Raw genomic sequence first — 23,444 nt, 5'->3', positions numbered from 1 at the left:
TTGAGGGTTCAATACAGCATTTAGCAATGTTTGTGTTGATTAAACCCTAATAAATAAGAAAAAATAAAAGAAATTAGTATATAAACACACAAAATGATTATTTTAGTTTAATAATGTCTATTTTATAATTATAATCTCAAAAAAAATGAATAAAATAGTATTTTATAGTAGGAAGTAGAAAACTGCTAGGCGATTAGGTGAGGCGAGCCTCAAAGGGCGCCTTGTCGTCTAGGCATCGCTTTGACAAGTATGGCAGCCAATGACTACTGTAGTTGAATCCCTTGAGAATCTTGGCATTTGGTTCCCCTAGTCTTCACTGTTTTCATCTTCATAGTTTTATCTCTTGAGCTTCTTTTCTTGCAAACATTCTTAACTTGTTGGTAGGACCAGCACCAATAAGACCATCTTTCAAACATGAGAAAACTTTTGACACATGGATAAGCTGGAACTTGCCTGACTCTCTTGTTTTCTTCAATAACTCTAAAGAGGAAGCATCCTTTTCCCTGGCCTCAGAGTTCCTCTTATGTCCTAGGTCGATTCCAAGTCTCCCAACTGGGACTTCAAAGATTAATTGCTCTTCTGGACACTGTTCCCCACCATTCTCGTCACTTATGCTCTCTTCTTCTTGTTGATTGCTTACTTCCAAACTCCTGTCTTCCCCTCCTTCAAATTCCCCTTCCCCCTTCTCTACACCTCTTCTGAGGTCCTTCCTCCCCTCTTACTCCCTCATCCTCTCCTTTCTCTACCCCAGACTCCTTACCTCCCCTGTTTCTCTCAACCTTGGAGGAATCCACAAAAAGCGATGCCAAATAGTCCTTGGGGGGAGAATCAGCAAGAAATTCCACCACAAAAGAGCCAAAACGGATAGAGCAATCTGTAGACCAGACGGACTTTGCCTGTTCCTCTGATCTCCCAACATCTTCCTCAGGATGTAAAATAGTTTCACCACAAGGAAGATGATGAAGCTCCTTCTCATCAGTTCGACTCTCCTTATTCTTCAGACTTAGTTTTTCTTACTAGGTTGTAGTTTGCAATGATTCAAACCCAGTCCTCCATCTTTCTTGTTCAAAACCTGTGAAAATCCCTCTTTTCTTTCCACCTCTTGAGCTGCAAAGCCTTGGTGCCAAAGCCTTTCCTAACCTTTAATTTGTTGCACCTAAAACTGCTTCAAATCCTTTTAAGTCTTGACCTCAGAGAATGGTTCCCACTCTTAGAATCTGACGTCTTAAACGAGCCCTGTGACCCTTCACATCTCCCCTCAAGGTGCGCTCTTAAGCTCCCACCCTCCAGTCTGCACCTCTTCGCAATATCCTCGTCAACTCCCGCCACGTGCCTCTCTATTAATGTCCCTATCCCACCCAAAATTATCGCTATGCCCCTTGTACCATCTCCTTCGTTGTCTTCCTCATTCGAGCGACTCCTTGACTTCCCCTCTTCAACAGAGTGAGTGTCCTGCAGCTCCAGCCCTATTTCAGATTTCTCAACGTCCCTTCCTTCCCTTCTGGTGTGTGCTTTGAAAAGGTATTGTCCTCTCCCTTGAAAGATGTGAATCTATCCTTCAAATATGATATTAAACTGATAAAAAATACGAAAAGTGAGAGAGAAAAGAAGGTTACATCAGAATAGAAGAAGAAGATGGAGAAGAAGAGAAAGGAGAAGAGAGTTCGGTGGATACTTCTCTCCCTTCACTAATCTTTTATTAATCTTAATCAATTATGCTAATTACAAGTCTGCCCTTTAAGTGGTGGCTAGCAAAGCAAGAACTTAAAAAGAAATTAAAAAGAGGTTAACAGGCCCATTAACTCATAAGACAGATAGAACACTACTTAGACATAAAACAAATTGTAGGAAACTGTGGACCTCACATTAAAAGTATTATTGTGACACCCTGAGATGTACTTAGATTTAATTGATTAGGATCAGCTTTCCTAGTAGGATAAGTTTTATTCTATCTTATCTAGGATTAGTTTTATTTTAATCTTTTCTTTTATTGCCATGTAAGCATTAAAGTTCTTTTACAATTAGGAAACTATGCATATAAATTAAGGAGTGGGGCAGCTGTTTTAAGCACTCCAACCATTCTCTTCTTTCAAAGCTTCTCCCACGAGTGCTCTTTCTCTATCTCTTTTCTTCTCTTTTATTTTCTGTTCAAAACCTAAAGAGTCTCTGTAGTCTTGTACAACTATTTGGTATCAGAGCCAAATTTAGGGCTTCTCATGTGAGTTTGATCCAGCCGACCACATGAGAACTGCCTAGGGTTGGAAGAATAGAGAAAGCTCCCTTCGGCTGATTCTTGGATGTTATTTACAACAGCAGTCCAAAGATTGGATCAGATCTTTGATAACCAGGAAGAATCAGAGGAAGAGAAGAGGATCAAGATCAGTTCTTGATCAAGACTAGAGGTGGCGATCAATGTTTCAGAAGAATTCTGGTTCAAGATCGGTTTCTTCTATTCAAGACTGAAGTTGATTATCAAGATCGGAATTTCTTAGAATTTTCTGGTAAGTTTTCAAGCCTTACCAGAAATCAGCAGCAAGGATATCTTGATATAAGAGGTATGGTTAAGAAAAAAAAACCCTTCCTTTCTGCATTTTTTTTAAGGTTTAAGAGAAAACCCTCAAGTTTCAGAGCTGTTATTACTTCAAAGAGGTAATCAGATTTGTCTCCCTTGATTTTTTCTTTTGCTCTTTGGAAGATCCAGTAGTTTTTTTTTTTAACAGGACTGATATAGTTCGGTCTCAATAGGCTGACTGTCACAAAATTAGGGTTTCTGAATCAGAACCCTCCTGTTACCTGCTACAGGCCCAATAGGCCGATTGGTACAGTAATTAGGAAGCATTCTAATGGAGTTTAAAAGCCAAGGGGAGGGTGTTTTTGGGGCTGGTTCAGGCAGCATTGCTGAAAACACCTTCCAGATTACAATTGTAAAATTTGATGATTCAAACTACTTAGAGTGGGCCCAATCAGCCATGATGGCCACTGGGGGAAGAGGAAAGCCGAACTATTTGTTGGGAGATGTGAAGGAACCAACCAAGGAGGATCCCACTTATGCTAAGTGGATTCAAGAAAATTATTTGGTGATGACATGGCTGTGCAACTCTATGCAGCCACACATCAGCCGAAATTACTTATGGGCAAAAACAACTAAAGAAATTTGGGATGTTGTGAAAGAAACCTACTCTCAACCCCTTAATGTTGCTAGGGCTTATGAGCTGAAATGCGAGGTCAAAAATCTCAAACAAGGGGAGAAACAGGTCTCTGTTTATTTCTCAACCCTAAAATCCCTATGGCATGAGATTGACCACCTTGAGACAATTGAATGGGAGAGTCAGAAAGATGCACAAACTTACAGAAAGCAAATTGAAACTAACAGAGTATTTGAGTTCTTGGTTGGTCTAAATTCTGAATATGATATTGTAAGATAACAACTATTGACAAGAGAAAGTGTGACTCTATCTCAAGCCTATTCCCTAGTGCATATTGAAGAGACTAGGAGAAAGGTTATGTTACAACAGCAACCTTTTGAATCTGCCTTGGCAACAGTTAAACCCAAGCCAAGGGGAGATAAGGAAAGGGATATGAAGAAAGAGGCTAAAAAGGACCTAGTTTGTGAACATTGCAAGAAACCTAAACACACCAAAGACACTTGTTGGAAGTTGCATCCACATCTAGTTCCAGCAAAACTCAGAAACAAAAAGGGTAATGCCAATATGGCTGTCAACACTGATAGTGCAGCCTCAACGGCTTCAAGAGGTACCCCTCTTGATACCCTAGATGCTGCCCGAGCTGCTTTGACACAATTAGAAAGTGAAGTCAGTAATTCAGTATCATCTCCTTAGCCATCATTAGTTCCTTCAACCTCATATTTTGCTCAATCAGGTAATCGGGCCTCAACTTATCATGCTTCAGCTTCAGGTAATACAGAACATTCTTAGATAATAGATTCAGGCGCATTTGACCATATGACTGGCTTGCCATCACTTTTCTCTACCTATCATTTATCTTCTAGTAAAGACAAAGTGTCCATTGCTGATGGATCCCTTGTTCCTATTTCTGGCAAAGGAGACATCAAGTTGTTTGATGCAATTTCCCTATCCTTTGTCCTACATGTTCCTAAGCTTAATACTAACTTGCTCTCAATTAGTAGCATTACAAAAGGGCAGAATTGTTCAGTAACCTTTTTTCCTAACCGATGTGTTTTTTAGGATTTGGAAACAAGGAAGGTGATTGGGACTGGCCGTGAGACAAATGGAATCTACCTACTTGGAGGAAGTGCTCATCAGGAAGATAGTAAACAGAGAAATCCTTTGTTTCTCAGTCTGTTGATCAGGTGATGCTTTGGCATAATAGATTGGGCCATTTATCTTTTCAGGCTTTGAAAAGTTTGTTTCCTAGTATATCTGAATCTATCCAGATGACTAGTTTGAAATGTGAAAGTTGTGAGCTCGCAAAACAGTGCAGGACTACTTATTCATTAATTAATAATAGAAGCAATATTCCTTTTGAAATTGTGCATACTGATGTTTTGGGACCCTATCATACCACTGCCATGGGGGGGAGGGTACAAATATTTCCTATTATTTGTTGATGATTACATTCGATTTTCTTGGGTTTACCTTATGCGTTCTCGAGATGAGGTTCCAGCATTAACCCGAATCTTTCATCAAATGATTTTAACCCAATTTGGGGTCAAAATTAAAATTTTTAGATCAGATAATGCAAAAGAATATTTTGCAAACCCATTAGCCTCCTACATGCTTGATCATGGGATTATCCATCAGAGTACCTGCCCACATACACCACAACAGAATGGGGTTGCTGAAATAAAGAATAGACATATATTGGAGGTAGCCAGAGGCATTATGTTTACCTCAAATGTGCCTATACGTTTCTGGGGGGATGCTGTTCTTACAGTTGTTTATCTCATCAATCGGATTCCCTCACAAGTTCTTGACATGAAAACTCAATTTACCCTTGATAAAAGACTTGTCTCAATGGATGTCACCTTCTTTGAGGATAAACCCTATTATCCAAGGGTTTCTCCTTAGGGGGAGAATAGTGAAGCTGGGAGTAGCTCATTGGAAGTTCCTTTTCCAATCCCATTAAGTGAAGAAGGATGTAATGGGGAAGGATGTAAAAGGTGCAAGGATGTGAGAGTCTATCACAGACGATGGAGACATGTCGATTTTGGACATAAGCAGTGCAGGCCAGTTCCAGTTCCCTCTGCAAATCCAGATCCCGGTACCACAGTAGCCCCAGTTCCTTCTATAGATCCAAATCCAGGTACCACAGTAGCCCCAGTTCCTTCTGCAGATCCATATCTAGGTACCACAGATACTACAAATGAGAGACATCCAACGATGGAGCTTTCACCTTCATTCAATGACCTTGATCTCCCCATAGCAGTCCGTAAAGGCAAATGCCGTTGCACTACAACTCATTGCATTTCTCAGTTCCTATCCTATGATCATTTGTCTCCCTCGTACAAGTCTTTTCTCGCATCCATTGCTGATATTCCCATTCCCAGAACAATACAAGAAGCATTGGAAATACCAGAATGGAAAGATGCAATAAAAGTAGAAATGGATGCCCTCATCAGAAACAATACTTGGGAGATAGTTGATCAACCTAAAGGAAAGAAACCGATTGGATGTAGATGAATATTCACTGTGAAACATAATGTTGATGGTTCTGTTGAAAGGTATAAGGTCCGATTAGTTGCAAAAGGATTTACTCAGACATATGGTATTAACTACTTAGAAACTTTTACACCAGCAGCAAAGATGACCACTATCAGAGTACTATTATCTCTTGCAGTTAGTTACTCTTGGCCATTGTATCAAATGGATGTCAAAAACACCTTTCTCAATGGAGACTTGTAGGAAGAAGTTTACATGCAGTTGCCTCCAGGATTTTATGGTACGGAGACAGGAAAGGTTTGTCAGTTGAACAAAGCTCTATATGGACTAAAACAGTCCCCCGGAGCATGGTTTGACAGATTCAGATGAGCCCTTGATAGGTTCGGATATGTGTAGGCTTAGTCAGACCACACCTTGTTTATTAAGAGAGTGAGTTCCTCCGTAACCTTGCTTGCCGTGTATGTGGATGATATTGTAGTAACCGGGAGTGATACTAGTGAAATTGAGTTTCTTAAACAACTCCTTCATCAAGAGTTTGAGGTAAAAGGTTTGGGGGAATTACGATACTTCTTGGGAATTGAGGTAGCTAGATCCAAGCATGGGATTTTTGTCTCTCGACGAAAGTATGCTCTTGATCTGCTAGAAGAAACAGGAAAGTTGGGAGTTAAGCCTGCGGACACACCTATTGAACAGAACCACAAGATTAGTGCAGAGGGTGGAGAGTCTATTGAAGATAAAGCTATGTTTTAATGGTTAGTTGGAAAGCTTCTCTATCTTTGCCTCACAAGACCTTACACCAGTTATGCAGTCAGTGTAGTTAGTCAGTATATGCACTCTCCTAGAACTACTCACCTCCTTGCGGTTGAAAGGATATTAGCATATTTGAAGAGGTCCCCAGGCAGAGGCATTTTGTTCAAGAAAAATGACCACATGAAGATAGAAGTCTACACAGATGTTGATTGGGCTGGGTGTGTTGATGACCGAAGATCTACCTCTGGATATTGTGCCTTTGTAGGAGGTAATCTGGTCTCCTGGAAGAGTAAAAAACAAAGTGTTGTTTCTCGTTCAAGTGCTGAAGCTGAATATAGGTCCATGGCAAATGGTGTGGTTGAGATCATTACTTGAGGAATTGGGTATTGTTTATGAGAAATTCCTAATGTTGTACTGTGATAATCAAGCTACCATCAATATAGCCCATAATCTAGTACAGCACGACAGAACCAAGCATATCGAAGTGGACCGACATTTTATCAGAGAAAGGGTTACATCTCAAGAAGTATGCCTTCCCTACATCACCTCTAACATGCAGCTTGCAGACCTTCTCACTAAGGCTGTTTCAAGAAAGAAGTTAGAAGCTCTATGCAAGTTGGGAATGACAAATATCTACTACCCAACTTGAGGGGGAGTGTAGGAAACCGTGGACCCCACATTAAGAGTATTCGTGTGACACCTTGAGATGTACTTAGATTTAATTGATTAGGATCAACTTTCCTAGTATGGTAAGTTTTATTCTATCTTATCTAGGATTAGTTTTATTTTAATCTTATCTTTTATTGCCATGTAAGCATTAAAGTTCTTTTACAATTAGGAAACTATGTATATAAATTAAGGAGTGGGGCGGCTGTTTTAAGCACTCCAACCATTCTCTTCTTTCAAAGCTTCTCCCACGAGTGCTCCTTCTTTATCTCTCTTCTTCTCTTCTTCTCTTTATCTTCTTCTCTTTTATTTTCTGTTCAAAACCTAAAGAGTCTCTGTAGTCTTGTACGACTACTCAAATATTAGGGCCCATTCGACCCAATCACTTTACACTCCCCCTCAAGTTGAACATAGATGTCAATCATGCCTAGCTTTTTTATATAGTGTGTCAGCTTTCCTTTTGGTAACACCTTTGGTTAAAACATCAGCCAACTACTCTTTTGAAGCAATAAATGGCAATCAAACTTCCCCTTAAGCAACTCCCTCCCGTATGAAATGTCTATCAACCTCTATATGCTTAGTTCTATCATGCTAAACAGGATTATGTGCAATGTTGATAGCTGCCTGGTTGTCACAGTAGAGCATCATTGGTTTTTCATAGTCAATACCCAACTCTCCCAAAAGTGATATCAACCACAATAATTCTAACACTCCTTGTGTCATTTCCCTGTACTCGGCTTTAACTGAGGATTTGGCAACTATAGACTGTTTCTAACTTCTCCATGAGACAATGTTTCTTGCCACCAAAGCACAATATCCTAAGGTGGATCTCCTATCATCAATACATCCAGCCTAGTTAGCATCAGTGTATGCCTCTAGCTTCATGTGTCCATGCTTGGCAAATAGAATACCTTTCCCTAGAGTGCCTTCCAAGTAGCACAAAACTCATTCTGCAACTAGTAAATGTGCATATCTAGGAGAATGCATAAATTGACTAATAACACTTACTGTATAGGAAGTATTTGGCCGAATCATGCAAAGATATAATAGCTTCCCCTAGAACACTTACCTATTAGTCAATAGTTCACCATCAATAGTAGAAAGGTTATGGTTTAGGTCTATAGGGGGTGGAAGCCGGTTTAGCACCAAGTTTACTAGTCTTTGCAAGGAGATCAAGAACATACTTGCGTTGAGAAATGAAGATACCATCCTTAGATCTAGCAACTTCAATTCCCAAGAAATATTTGAGATCCCCCAAATCTTTTATCTCAAATCCAGTGTTAAGGAATCTTTTGAGCTTAATCACTTCTTGAGTGTCATTACCCGTAACCACAATGTCATCAACATAAACAATTAGAAAAGTCACCAAAGAGTTACTTCTCTTCACAAACAAAGTATGGTCAGATTGAGTCTGTGCATAACCAAAAGAAACAAGGGCAGCTCTGCATCTCTCAAACTAGGCTATAGGGGACTGTTTGAGACCATAAAGAGACATCTTCAATTTACACACCTTCCCTTGCATTTCCTTTCCATACACCCCTAGAGGTAAAGACATATAGACCTCTTCATGTAGGTCTCAATTCAAGAAGGCATTTTTAACATCAAACGGGTGAAGGGGCCAATCAAAGGTAACAGCTAGAGACAAAAAACTCGAACCAAAGTCATTTTAGCCACAAGAGCAAAAGTTTCAAGGTAATCAATATCATACATCTGAGTGTAACCCTTAGCAACCAATTGAGCCTTAAACCTCTCAGTAGTGCCATCAAAATGATATTTGATAGTGAATACCCATTTACAACCCACTGGTTCCTTCCCTTCAGGAAAGTCTACAATATCCCAGGTATGGTTCTTATGCAAAGCATCTAGCTCAGTCATCATAGCATCCCTCAGTTCAGTTTTGGGCAAGGCTTTTGGTACATACTTGGGAATAACATGGGTAGAAATAGAGGCCGGAAAAGAATAATAGGTAGGGGATAGAAGGTTGTAGGACAAATGTTTATAGATACAATGTATTGTACACTTCCGCTTGCCTTTGCAAAGGGGGCAATAGGAAGGTTCCGGGAAGGTAGCAGGTGGGTCAGAGGAAGGCTGACTTGTTACCTCAGTAGTGATGGGAGGTGTAAGAGGCTCTGATGAAGGAACGGAAACAACTTGCCCATGCTTGAATCTGTCTTTGGTACCACCTTTGGAGAACAGGATGTCAGGAAAATATAGGACGATGAGCTGGGGAGGAGGGGGAGCAAGAATTTGTGAGGTAGACACAATGGAAGGAGAGGCAACAGTAGAAGATGACTCAATAGAAGATTCAAAAGGAACTGGAAGAGGAATAGTTGGAGACATAGCAAATGGTTCCTTAGGATGCTCCCCCTTTGGAGGAATACTAAAGAAAGGAATAGACTCAGCAAATGTGACATCCCTAAAGACAAAGCGGGTGCCACGAACCGGATCAAAACAACAATATCTCTTCTATATGGAGGCATATCTTAGAAAAATGTACTTATGTGCCTTAGGCTAAAATTTGTGTCTCTGATGATTATGAACATGTACATAGTAGGTGCACCCAAAAACTCGGAGAGGAAGAGAAGAGATCCGCATCCAAAAAGAGAAGGCTAAACGGGGTCTTGAAGCCTAGAACCCAGGAAGGCATAGCATCCCCCAAAATTTAATAGGAACATGAGATACAAAAAGGAGGCATCTAGAAACCTCAACCACATGGCGGTTCTTCCTTTCCACTATTCCATTATGTTGTGGAGTGTAGGAACAAGAACTCTAATGAATAACCCTAAAGGTCTCAAAGTAGGATGAAAGGTTCTTGTCAAAATATTCCTTAGCATTATCAGACTAGAATATTTTGATCTAGGTGTTAAACTAGGTAAGGATAAGTTCATGAATTTTTTGCACAATAGTTGGTACTTCATCCCGGGATCTCATGAGATAAATCCAAGTATAGCGAGAATAATCATCAATAAAGAGGATAAAATACTTGTAACTCCCCATAGACCATAGCAAGCAAATGATATGGCCCCTACACATCAGAGTGCATAATATGAAAAGGAGAAATAAATCTTTTATTACTTACCGAATAAGAATGTCTACAATGCTTTGCAAGTTCACAAGACTCACAATGAAGGCTCGATAAAGACACCCTTAAACATATCGGGAAACAAATGACTCAAGGTAGGAAAAGGTAAATGACCAAATTGTAAATGACATAACATGACTCTATCAATAGACTCTAACAAAACAGACTCCAAAGCAACTCCATTAGGTGGTCAGACTCCTATCAGGTGTGTCCAACAAGTATATTCCATTCGCCTCATGGCCACTCCCAATCGTCCTTTGGGATTTTAGGTCCTAAAAAACATAATGGGTAGGAAAAAAAGGTTATGCTACAGTTCACGGATTTAGTCAAGGTACTAACAGATAAAAGGTTGGCATTAAGCTTGGAGACATGAAGGACAGAGGATAAAACAAATGTGCCAGAGGCCTTGATATCTCCTTTGCCAGAGATGGATGCAAAAGACCCATCAACAAGGGATATCTTCTCTTTACCAGAGAGGAGTCAATATGAACAAAAGAGGTTAGATAAACTGGTCATATGGTCTGATGCACCAGAGTCAATAATTCAAGGGATTTTATGATTACCTAAAATCGTAGCATGATTTGTAGAAGCACGAGTACCTGAGTGAGAAAATGTGGATGATGAGGTAAAGATGCTGAAACAGTGGTCTCCAAGTGATTAAGTAACCTCCCATACTTTTCAAACTCTACCTTTACTTCTGCCAGTTGCTCCATAGCTGATCTTTCTTCACTTTCCTTGTTTCCACCCTTAGGCAGTGAGGGAACATTAACATTCTTAGGCTTCCTAGTCTGACCATTCTTCTTAAAGTTGTTATTCCGAAACCTGTCCGCAAGAAGATTTGGATGAAGTTTCCAACAAGTGTCCTTAGTATGCTTTGGCTTCTTGCAATATTCACATATTACTTCTTCTCAATCGGCCCTGTTAGAGTGAGCTGAATAGGGGTAGTTTAGTAATCTCATGTCAGTTAAGTACTTTGCTTATGTGGCTGTTTTATTAGAGTACTCTGCCCCACACTTAAGTGAGGGCAGTTTAGTCTTTGTAAGTGTAATTAGAACCTAATAAACATAAGGGGGTCGACTGAATGGGAGACTAATCAGTTTTCGACTAAACCCTCCTGTTCTCTCTTTCTCTTGTCTTCTTCCTCATCTTCTTCTTCCTTCTTCACTGGTTCGGATTACTGTAGCTGCTCCAAAACAGGCCCCTTCAGCTTTATTCTAGCATGTGCAAAGTGTTCTGTAGGTGGTCCCTATAACTGTACTTGCCACCTACTCTCTCCACTACTTACCATGGCATATGCTTGAGCAAGACTGACCTCATCTTTGGCTAGGATGTTCTACCTAGTAATGTCGAACTCAGGGTTGAGTCCTATAAGAAACTCAAACACCCTATTTTGTTCCACCAGTTTTCTAAATGTCTCTACGTCTTTAGTACTCTCCCATACAACTGTCTCCATAATATCGATTTCCTGCCATCGTTCCACCATAACTCAAACATCCATTTCTCATATGCAGGGTCCGTCTCTGCAACCTTACTACTTGTGAGATACCCTAGTTTACCTCTACTGCAAACATAAATCTGTATGGATTGTGCCTAGGCTAGATAATTGGTTCCATCTAGTTTAATTGTGGTCACTCTAGTAAAAAAGGAATTTATCAGACCAACCCCAGATACCAGCTTCTGCTTCATTTCACTTCCAGATTGCTTCATTGATAAAAAAAAAACTAGTTTTTCAGTCTTCATAGACCTAACTGAGGTCAGTACAGTCCTGGAGATTCAAAAACTTGGGTTTCACTACACCTGGCTGTTGGGGAGGAAGAGAGAAGAAGTAGCCGCTCCTACCAGAGCTTCCCAACCTTCTTCAAATCTCAACCGCACACTTCTGAAGATAAAACTACACCTCCCAAGCCCTAAGTGCCACACCCAATCCTTCTCCTTAACCTACAACTTGAAATCTCTCTAGTTGGCTAGGGTTTTGGGCAGAAAAATTACAGCTTCAATTCTTCTCAATTTTCGGCCAAATTCTAACTCTCCAAACCCTCTACCAACTAGGAAAATAGTCCTTTGATTGATCAGCAACTTATCTCTCCATACACTCTTCTAATGGAAGGGTGTATGGAAAAAAAAAGAAAAAGAAAAGAGGAGGAAGAACTGCTTTGATACCAAAATGTGAATCAGTCTTTCAAATCTGATATAAAACTGATAAAAAATAAGAAAAGTGGGAGAGAAAAGAAATTAACAGCAGAATTAAAGAAGATGGAGAAGAAGAAGAGAGTTTGATGGATACCTCTCTCCCTTCACTAATCTTTTATTAATCTTAATCAATTATGCAAATTACAAGTCTTCCCTTTAAGTGGGCGGCCAGCAGAGCAAGAACTTAAAAGAAATTAAAAAGAGGTTAACAGGCCCATTAACTCATAAAACAGATAGAACACTACTTAAACATAAAACAAATATTAGGGCCCATTCAGCCCAGTCTTTCTACATTGACAAAAATTCTCGGTTCATATTTCTCACCAGTGAAGCCTAGAACTAAGCACCCATGAATGGCAGAGATTTGATCAATCCCCACCAAAATTTTTGTGGCATTGATCTTCTCCAAGTTTCTGTTCCGTTCGTCGACAAATAGAAATTTACCACAGGCATCCCCAATCGACCTGAAGGAAGCATCACTCTATGCATGCAGGAGGATTCCAAGAACTCCAATCCACATTGCCCTCCTCCTTTTGCCTTCTTGTAGAAGGCCTTCTATTGGAAACCACCAGGTCAATCGTAAGTCACAACCCTACTCATCTTAGCTTTTGACTCCAAAACTCACTCTGCATCCTTCCTGCCATGGAACATAAACAAGAACAAACCCCCCGTTCAGCCTTCTAGTGCACAAAACTCTGTCCTTACTCCGTTTGAGGAAGGCCCAGGTGACCACCTCATTCTCCCTCATATTTGTTCCAACGAACCTTCCATTCAAGCTTGCATTGAGAGATTTCATCCTCTCGTCTAGACTTTCGTCAGAGTCAATCTGAATCTCCATCATCTAGCCTTCTTAACTTTTAGAAGAAATTTTAATGATTGGGAGCTGGGTTAGGTGGTAGATCTGTTTTCTTCGCTTCAAGCTCAACATCCAGATCTGCATTCTGAGGATGCTAGATCCTCCTGGTCATGGACATTTCTCAACTTGACACCTTCTCCCACCTAAGCAAATGATCTTTCTTCCCTTCCCCAGGTTCCCACAAAAAATCTCTCATGATCTTTTCCAGCTTTCTCACGACAGCCTAGGGTATCCTCAAAACCAACATAAAACAGATAAGAAGGTTAGCTAAGGTAGATTTGATCAATGTTACCCTCCCACCTAAAGAAATGTAATTTGTCTTCCGCCCAGCTAGCTTCTTAAACCTTTCCACCACTAGATTCCTAAAACTCAAAAGATTTAGGGTTATCACCAAGTGGTAACCCTAGGTACTTGATCGGCCAATTTCCTTTCTCACAACCCAGATAACTTGCCATATCCCCCAATCTTCATGCACATTAATTCTGACCAATACACTTTTATTCCAGTTAATCCTCATGTTAGAGACCCTCTCAAATAGATTCACTACCAACTTCAAGTTTTCCACACCATCTCTACTGTCCCCCTCACAGAAAACTAGGATATCATTCTGACCAATAACCATGTCTGGTTCAAGTGAAAGGGTCTAGATATGAGCATGCTCAGGTTAGACTTTTCATGCTCCTAAGTGGTAGAATGATGTAATTTTTTGGCCCTAATAAATGTATGAAATAGCCAGCTGATGTGCCTGAATTGGTTTGTTCTTTTGATCAGTAAAAACATTTTATTAAAAGCAATTTGAGGATTCAAGGTGGGATTAATATCCATCCCTTTGAAGCTTGGTTCAAAGTATTGACACGATGTGCCACGTATCACCTGTATCAGGTGTATCATATCATATCGGCAGGTGGCTGATACGACTTTTTTACGGTATATTAAGGAAACAGTAATTTTAATAGTTAAATAACATTAAAATAACCCCTCAAATTTTGAAAAAAAACTAAAAAAAAATATAATACATTAGGTACAAAGTACTGATACACCCCTTCCACCGTGTCGGGGTGTATTGATACTTTGAACCTTGCTTTGAAACAGAGAATAAAACAATTGTTGTCTAGTAGCCCCCTGCTTAGCTAAAGCATCGACCATCCCATTTGCTGTTCTTCTCACCCATTTGAAGGTAACAGTTAACTCTCTTGTTATGCTTTCAATTTACCAAAAGGTGTATCTATAAACCCATGGGATTTGAGAATTGTTTTGTCTGCTGCCAACTTATATCCAGTTTCAATCAAAATTTTTCTGTCATTGTTGCTACTAAGGCTATGTCATTCATTCAAGCATTGCTAAGTATGGAAATAAGTGACTATTAACATTGTTGCTACTTTTTATATCTTCAGCATTGGTACCAGAGTTCTGGCTTACAGAAGGGGGCCAGAGTGCAACTGGTGCTTTATTGGATTATATAGTTGAGAATCATGTTGCTTCTCCTTGTCTTGCAAATCGTGCTGCTTATCAAAGTAAGTTTTACTCTTGTCATATTGTTTTAATTGATAAATGTTATTAAGAATTTAATATAGAGTTGATTATCCTTTTCCTACTGATAGTTTTTGTATATTTCTAAAAGTATCAGTTTGATCCCTCATTTATTTCTCCATATATTCCAGGTACTTCATTGTTTGAACTGCTAAATAGAATCTTAGAATCAATGATGCATGACATGGAAGTTCCTTTTCTTGCTGCATTGACCAAAGATATACATGTCCTTCCTGACTTCCATGGGAAAAGGTATAGTCAGTCCATTGATAGAGTGATATAATGTTTCAGTTAATAATGACGAAACGTGGTTCTGAAGCATCAGTGTATGATATCCTTTCAATTTCAATGTCTCAGGTCACCCATTGCAGACCCAAAAGCAAAAGGGATGATATCTGGCTTAACACTTGACACGAGTGAGAAACAGCTGGCTCTTCTCTACCTTGCTACAGTGCAAGGTATTGCATATGGCACACGCCACATTGTAGAGCATTGCAATTCCTATGGGCACAAAGTAAGAATATGCTTTTTATTTTATTAATGGTTAATTGACCTTTTTGGGTGGTTTTGTCATTCTGCATCCTATTTTGTTCTGGAATTTAGTTATTTTATTCTTTCTAGGAGGTTTCATAGCTTCATTTAAGGGTGTCAATGGACCGGTTTTGGATTGGATGGGGTCCCCAATTCAATATCAATTTGGATGGATTGGATGGACCAACAAGACATATATATTGGATTAGACCAATCCGGTCCAAAATATTTATTTGATTGGATTGGACCTGGTCTGTCCGTAATAATTTTACATTGGATTAGGTTGGATTAAGCCAAAATTTGGTCCATTGATATAAGACAAGAATATGTCAATGGACCTGGTTTGGGTTGAAACCAATCTAAACCAAAATGAATTTGAACAGATTGGACGGTCCAGACATGAATTGGACTGGTCCATAATATTCATCGGATTGGATTGGACCTGGTCCATTTATAGTGGACTCACATTGACACCCCTAGCTTCATTACCTTCAGAAACATCTTCCTAGTTCTTTGCAACTTCTGTTCTTATGGTTCATCCTACTTAGGTTCTACTATTCCATCATAACCTACTATGTCATAAAATTATCACAGAGAATCGAGTCTTTGAAAATTCAGTATTATTCATTGATTATTATAAGTTTGCTTATAAACATTTTCCACTCAAAATATTCAATATTATGCTGCATTCTTATAATATTATAATATATACACTTATATTAAATTATCCTTTTTGCTGGTTCATAATATTTCCATATTTCATGATACTAGTTTCTTTTCTATTATTTTATTATTTGTCGGAGGCTTCAAAATCTGAACCAATAAGCAAATGAAGATTTTATCTGATCAACACAAAAGAGCAACCAACGCATGCTTTCTTCTTCCTCTTCTTCCCTCTTTGTTTCTTCTTTTCTTTTGGGAAAATAGGGACTCCACCTCTTCTTTTCATTATATTATCTTTTTTCCTTGGATTAAAACAAAGGCTCTACTGCTCTATTGTGTTTTTTGAGCTTTTTTTTCGTTTTAACTTCATTTGATGAATATGTCGGACAATGTATGTCCTTAGAATCCAATATATGATGTAAAAAACTTTCGTTATGAATAAAAGTTCATTTTCTTGTATGGTGACATCTATTGTTTGGTGTCTTTTTATGAATTAGCTCTTGATCTGCATTTTAGGATTATTATTATCTTGAAAATGTTTAAAGATAATCATAGTCAGTATGTGGATTAAATGCTTTCAAATAGTGGATGGACTTGTGTAGTTTATCTTGGCAAGGTTGACACACTTATACTGCCTTGAGGGAAGGAGTAGTTTGTCTTACCTGCTTAGGTTATACCCAAGGTATTAGTGTAGGTATTTGTGAAACACTAAACCAAACCACTTTCAAATAACTTCTGGACTTTTCGATTTGTGGAGTATTTAGATCGTTGCATATGGTCCTCAGACTTGATAATGGTACTCTATAGGATCTTGGACTTGTCTACTTTTGATATGCCATCCAGGTCAATATCTGGCTATGGCTTCTCTAATGGATACCTAAATCTGCTGGTTGTGTTTCAAATTGATTCAGATTCGGTATTGGTTTTAGTTTTACAAAATGTATTTAGTATATTGATAAATAGTTTATTTTTGAAATGAGTTTGCAAAACGTTTTTCCATAACATTGATTTTATTAGAGTGGGGAATAAATTCCTCCCTATTATTAGCGTTGGATATTAATAGCAGAAGGATTATGTTGCAAGTGTCTATTAGACCCAAGTACTTGATGGACATATTTGAATTTGAACCAACAGTTTGGGATTTGAGGGTGTCAGAGCCTGAAAATACTGACATATGATATTAACGGGCCTAAGTTAACTGTAAGCTCAACTTAATTGGTTGAATTCTCCTTGAGCTAGGATAGACTTCAGCCTTAGTGTATCATACACTTAGGGGACCCAAGTGTTGGTTCAAACTAGACTCCTATGGGTCCCAATATATTCAAACTCCCTCTCTCACCAGGTTCTCTAAATCCGCTAGGAAACAGGTAGGTTCCAGTGAGGATGAGCTAAACTAGGAGAGTCCTAGATTGATTGGAACTCTCTAGTGCATAGAGAATATTCTAGCTGAATTTGGAAGCTGCTATTTTGCAGACTTTCTTTGTTGCATTGCGAATCAAACTAGGTTTCTTAAGAGGCTTTTGAAGTATACTTTAGACTATTTTTTTAGAGTCGTAAAAGTCGTTTTTGTTTGCTATGAAACGTAGGGAGTTACCCTAGGATTTAGTTTTTTTTAATCCATTTGACTAGGCACTCCTTTATTGCCTAGCTTTTCCTTGGCACCTTGACAGCTATGTTGACTAATCAATTGAGGGTCATACTTACTACATTATTATTTAGTTGGTTGGTATCCATGATGTGGATTAGGGGGGATGATCATTTCTGCACAGGCCTGCATTGCCTGGCCTGGTCCAGATGCTTAAAATATTTCTCTTTTATGGGACTTGGGAGTATTTTCGTACTATGTATTATATACACTGTATTATAGCTGAAATGTGTCTAATACTCCATAGATGCAAGCTGTTCATGTTTAAGGATCTGATTTTGGGTAGTGGTTCAGTTCCTCAAAGCTCAATAAATCCCAGAAAAGAAAATTCACCAATCAGATGGTTAAAACTCATCTGATCATGATGATTTCTTTTCTACAATATTAATGGTCTTGAGGTGGTTTATACAACATTAGATCTCGATACTTTAAACAAAAACCATGTCGAGAGTCGGGGGGTTCCAGATCCATTGCAATTTTGTAGCCCCCAATCTAGGTTAATTGTGCTTTTCTATATACATCTTGTTTCATGTAAATATTGTCCTGATAAGACCTTTTAGGTATAATTGTGATTTAAAACTGAATTCTTTACATGATATCATTGCTGTGTGCTTATTTGTTATCATTTTTTAGGTGAACTTGATGTTTTTTTTAATATTCCTGCCTTGTGAACTTATTTTTCTTTCTTATTTCTCTTTCCAAGTACAGATTGACATACTTCTTGCATGTGGTGGGCCTTCCACGAACCCTTTGTACATTCAACAGCATGCAGATATCATTGGTCTCTCTCTCTCTCTCTCTCTCTCTCTCTCTCTCTCTATTTATCTATCTATCTATCTATCTATCTATCTATCTATCTATCTATCTTTCTATCTTTCTATCTTTCTATCTTTCTATCTGTGTATGTGTGTGTGTATGGGGTGCATTAGCTTTGACATCCATTAGTAAATAGTCCGAGGAGAAATCAACTTTCAGATGACTCTTATAGCCTGAATATTGTAAGAAAGCTTCTTAGAATGCAGTTTTAGTTTAGTCAACTCCTGAATGTTTTCTGACCCAACGGTGTAGCTTTTACCAGTCCAGTTTTCTTTGCCTGTATGGGATATCTTATCTGATCCATGATAGAAAATGAGATATTAACAAATTAATTAGGTCTTGAAAAATAACCATAGTCCAATTATCAATAAATAGGTAAAAAGGAAAAGTGCATAACGACGAAGTATTATTAGAGTATTATTTGTTTTTATGTAGTTTTCATATACTGATTGAATTTTAGGGTGAAGCATCCTAGTTCACAAGAGATCCATGAAGATTTTTACTTTCAATTTCCAAAACTTTTATTTGTTATTTCTTTGTTTTATTTATTTATAACCAACTCTGAGGCTCTTTCATTATTATTGGGAAAAACAGTCATGCTAAAGTTGCATGATGCACTGGTGGGCATAGATTCTGAGATTCCTATTATTACCGTTCATGGACAAAACCTGAGAGAATCCTGATCCATGAAAAATACAGGTTGTCCAATTGTTCTTCCAAGAGAAAGTGAATCTGTTCTTCTGGGTGCTGCCATTCTTGGTGCTGTTGCTGCAAAGAAGTACTCTAGTGTTGATGAAGCCATGAAGGCACTGAATGCAGCTGGTCAGGTATGAACCAAATATACTATTGGATATATTTGCCAATTATTTTGGAGCAAATGAAAAATATGTATGGCTGGATTCCTCAAGCTGAAGCTTTAAATTATTCTGGTACTTCGATTCTAATGATCTTAACTCTTGGAAAAAAAATCTTTTCATTGTCCAAATGTATTTGGTTTTGTTCTTACCATTTAAATGGGTCAATTCTTTGTATATCAAAACTTTCTCTGCATATATGATTCCTTCTGGATATAGCCCACAAATTAAACACTCAATGGTGAGTTGAATATGAGGCATTTGTATCAGTAAGATCCACGCTATTAGTAGTCCTCCAAAGATTCCTTGAGTTGTCACTGTGCTATGACAGTATCATAATGGTTCAAATACTTTGGTAGTCCAGGAACAATTTTATCAAGAGAGTAATACATTGAAGGGACTGTTGAGAGGATCGTCCAATATCAGAAGGCAAAATTCTCTAAATGGAAACCATAAATACATGTGACTTTGCATCATCTGCAAATACTCAATGAATTTGGCAAGATTATTAAATGTTTTATTGAAGGAACTTGAATAGGGTACTAAAAAGTACTGTTATGCTCTCAGTGAGTATACAGCTTTATATTTTCAATGATTGTACAGTTTTGTCATAGTACCTTGAGATTTTGGGTTGGAAAGATTTTGAGACGACTCCCCCCCCGGCCCCCCCGGCGGTGCAAATATCCATAGATTACAGGAATTATTCTTAGTATTTGAACTAAAAGCTATGGGTGAAAAAGTTTGAGACATATGCCATGAATAATCGTAACTATTTTATATTTTTTAATCGTAACTGGGCTTATATATTTCAACTATTGTCAGGTCATCCATCCTTCAGAAGACCCGAAGGTGAAGAAGTACCATGATGCCAAGTATCGCATTTTTCAGGATCTTTATGAGCAGCAGTTGTCCCATCGTTCAATCATGGCTGAAGCATTGTCATAGATCTTGCTCAAGTTAAATGTAATGCTTGTCAGGGATTCACCATTGATTTGAATGTAAAACGCCCAGCCAAATTAGCTTCTGGATGTGTAATTGGGTCCATGTACTTTTGAAATGAATAAACTCAGAAGTTCCATTGTTTGGTTTCTATTTCTTTCATTTATTATATATCTTGTTTATTTAAGTTTTAGTTAGGACATAATCTATGGCCTAGGGGTGTCAATTGGACTAGGTTTGGTCCAATCCAATCTGGTTCAATATGAGCCCATTACAGATGGACCAGGTCCAATCCAATCCAATGAATACTTTGGACCAATTTGGACCGGTCCAATTTAATGTTTGGACCATCCAACCTGTTCAAATTGGTTTTAGTTTAGATTGGTTCCAACCTAAACCTGGTCCATTGACACTCTTATCAATGGATTGGATATTGGTTCAATCCATTACAAATCCATTATGAATGGACCAGGTCCAATCCAATAAATACTTTGAACCATTAAGTCTAGACTGGTTCAATGTGCCATGTCTCATTGGTACATCCAATCTGTCTAAATTGATTTTGATTTGGACCAAGTCCAACCCAAAACTTGTCCATTGACACCCCTAATGTTTTGTAGATGACAATGTCTCTTATTAGGCCTCGTGATCCTTCAAGTAAGATACTAAAATATTTAGAAGTGAAGATACATTCGACAAACAATTTTCTATTGTTAGATAGAAATTGACATTTAGGTCATTGAAAAAGAGGAGGTAGGAGAGGATATGAGTATAAGGATGAGTGCAATTGTTCTTGCACGTTTTTTAAGAAGGTTCAAAATAGTAATATACAACCTTAGGTGTTTTGACGACAACAAATTTCAATAACTCACTGAAGATACTAACATCATTAGAATCCAATTATATAGATAACTTGATAATTCTCCCACGTTTGAGTTGAAAGATGGAAGAGAAAAAAATATATCCTCTCTAGAAAGAAGGAAATCAAGTAGAATATCAAAAGTTGTATTATTTGATGTAATCAATTGCAAGAAGATTGATTTGAGTTCAATTCAAATTAACCGTGGATAAACAGACTTTAGAGACTAATGGTTAGCTTACTAGGACCCTTAGGCTGTGTTTGGAAATGATGCAAATGGAGTGTAAATCCTGGTTCAGGGTAAATTGGTACTCTGGTTCATGACTTTTGCCTGTGTTTGGCAACATTACATTTATGCATTGACAAATGACAGGCCAGTGCATATTTACATTGATAATAAGATGTAAAAGCACATCAATAAAAAAAGAAGTAAATTTGCATTCAAGTGGGTTTTTGATAAAAAAGCATATGCTTTATTGAAGTTCATGTTTGCATCTATTACAGTTAAAAATCTGTTTGGTAAGAATATAAATTTGTCAGTGCAAAACTAACCCAGCTTTGCAATTTATATGAACCATTTTACACTATGTATTTACATTCACACTTATTTGCATCGTTTCCAAACGCAGCCTTAGACAATTTCTTATACCTTAGTTTGAGCAAAATGTTGGTTAAAAATTAATATTTTATATTTTGATGTGGCCTAACGAGTTGACTTCCAAAGCTCTGGACTCGGCTTCATGCATATGCTAAGCTTACATTTTCTAACTAGTCAAGTCCTTAGTGGGAGAAAATTGGACTCTGCAAAGGATTCGACTGCTAGCTTAGTTTGTCAGAAAAGTTTCTTACTCTGACAATTAAGAGTTGATTTCTTAAACTAACTAGTTGAGTTCCCAGATTATTCAATGCTCTAACGGTTCTTTTCTCTTTGGGAATGCTTCGAAATCACTTGGGAGACATCACTGAATTTCTCTAGTTGAAGAAAAATTGATGTTAGAATGGATTCGCATGGTCATATTCCTCATTCTTTGAATCCTTGATATAAAAACTTGGAAAAAAAATAAAGAACAAAGTAGGCAAATGCAAGATAAATAAATAGAGAATCCTAAGAAATGGAAAAAGAGAGAAAAATAAGAGAATTTTTTTTATTGTGAAAGCTTTAAGAGTAAGAAATCGAGAATGCATTGAGCCCCAAAGTTCTCTTGAGCCTTAGTTTTTAGAATGAGCTTTCTTACATATTGAATAATTTGCTTCATATTGATGTATCAGTCTTGTAGAGATAAAAACTTCATTGTTTTCTTCTTGTGTTTACATTCAATTTTTAAAATTTTGCAACATATTGGATGATACAGGTTGATATGTACCATATTAGAAGAGGCCACGTACATAAAACGTATAGAATTACATAGTTTCACATTTTCGTTTGTATCAGCCCAATACGGGCCCATTTACTTGCTTTTTGTTGTCCCAGGTAGCCAACCCAAGATGGTGGTGAATTGGGTGTTTAAAAAAACTTTCCCCCTTCTTTTATTAATGCCTTATAATGAATATGAATGCAAGAGCAATAAGAATGAAGGTTGTGTTTTGTGTGAATGTAGTGGAATTAAAATAATACATGTAATATCTAGGGTTTTGTTGAGAAAGAAAGCAAGAAGAAAAGAATAGAGAATAAAAGAAGAGAGAAAGAAGGTAATGAATAGAGAAGAGAGAGTTACTGTTCATTTTCTAAAACTTGGGATTTATATTTCTAGATGGAAATTACAAGAAAGCCCTAATATGGGTGCCCAAATACAAACGAACATGAAAAGACAAAAAGACCCTTAGCCCAAACAATCTTAATACTCCCCCTCAACCTGAGCATATATATCAATCATGACCAATTTATCTACATTCTTAGCAAACTTTGGATGATGAAGGCCTTTAGCGAGACAATATGTGAGTTGGTCTCTTGACCTTACAAATAGTAGGAAAGTTTCTCCACTAACTATCATTTCTTTAATAAATTGTCTATCCACTTCGATGTGTTTTGAACGACCATGTTTCATAAGTGTGTATAATATTTATGGCTACTTGGTTGTCACAACAAAGTCTCATTAGAGAATCAACTTGGATGCCTATCTTGGGGTGCTGGTGGATAAAGGGAGGGTAAAACTCTATCACTATGAAAATGTGCTTGAAAAAATAACAAAAAAAGTGGAGGGTTGGAAAGGAAAATTGCTCAGCTTTGATGTGGGAAGCTCACTTTAATTCAACATGTGCTACAAAGCATTCCAATGTACTTGTTGAGTGCTATTGGTGCCCCTCGGAGTGTCTAGAAACGTTTGGAAACTAGGTTGAATAGTTTTTTGTGGAATGATACAGATGGGAGAGCACTAAACATCATTGGTGCTCATGGAAGGAAGCTTGTTATCCAAAGGATGAGGG

General features: G+C 38.0%; 1 protein-coding gene across 7 annotated transcripts in view; it reads left to right on the top strand.

The window, feature by feature from the left end:
- Positions 1-20,314, top strand: part of LOC104599109 (uncharacterized) — a 46,654-nt gene extending 26,340 nt beyond the window's left edge. For 6 of the 7 annotated variants that reach the window (XM_088899482.1, XM_088899481.1, XM_088899486.1 and 3 more), the window contains exons 10-15: positions 14,578-14,697; positions 14,845-14,965; positions 15,071-15,227; positions 18,261-18,333; positions 19,068-19,195; positions 20,045-20,314. In XM_088899482.1, the coding sequence (XP_088755608.1) occupies positions 14,578-14,697; positions 14,845-14,965; positions 15,071-15,227; positions 18,261-18,333; positions 19,068-19,195; positions 20,045-20,167 (722 nt within the window). In that variant the 3' untranslated portion in view covers positions 20,168-20,314. Of the gene's footprint in view, positions 1-14,577; positions 14,698-14,844; positions 14,966-15,070; positions 15,228-18,255; positions 18,334-19,067; positions 19,196-20,044 lie in introns of all 7 variants that reach the window. The other variant, XM_088899485.1, reaches the window with a different exon arrangement.
- The last annotated feature ends 3,130 nt before the right edge of the window (positions 20,315-23,444 follow it).

This window comes from Nelumbo nucifera, chromosome 2 (assembly GCF_055504915.1).
Source record: "Nelumbo nucifera cultivar China Antique chromosome 2, China Antique-T2T, whole genome shotgun sequence".
Lineage (NCBI taxonomy): Eukaryota > Viridiplantae > Streptophyta > Magnoliopsida > Proteales > Nelumbonaceae > Nelumbo > Nelumbo nucifera.
The sequence above is the reverse complement of the archived record's forward strand: the minus strand, read 5'-3'. Positions and strand labels throughout refer to the sequence as shown.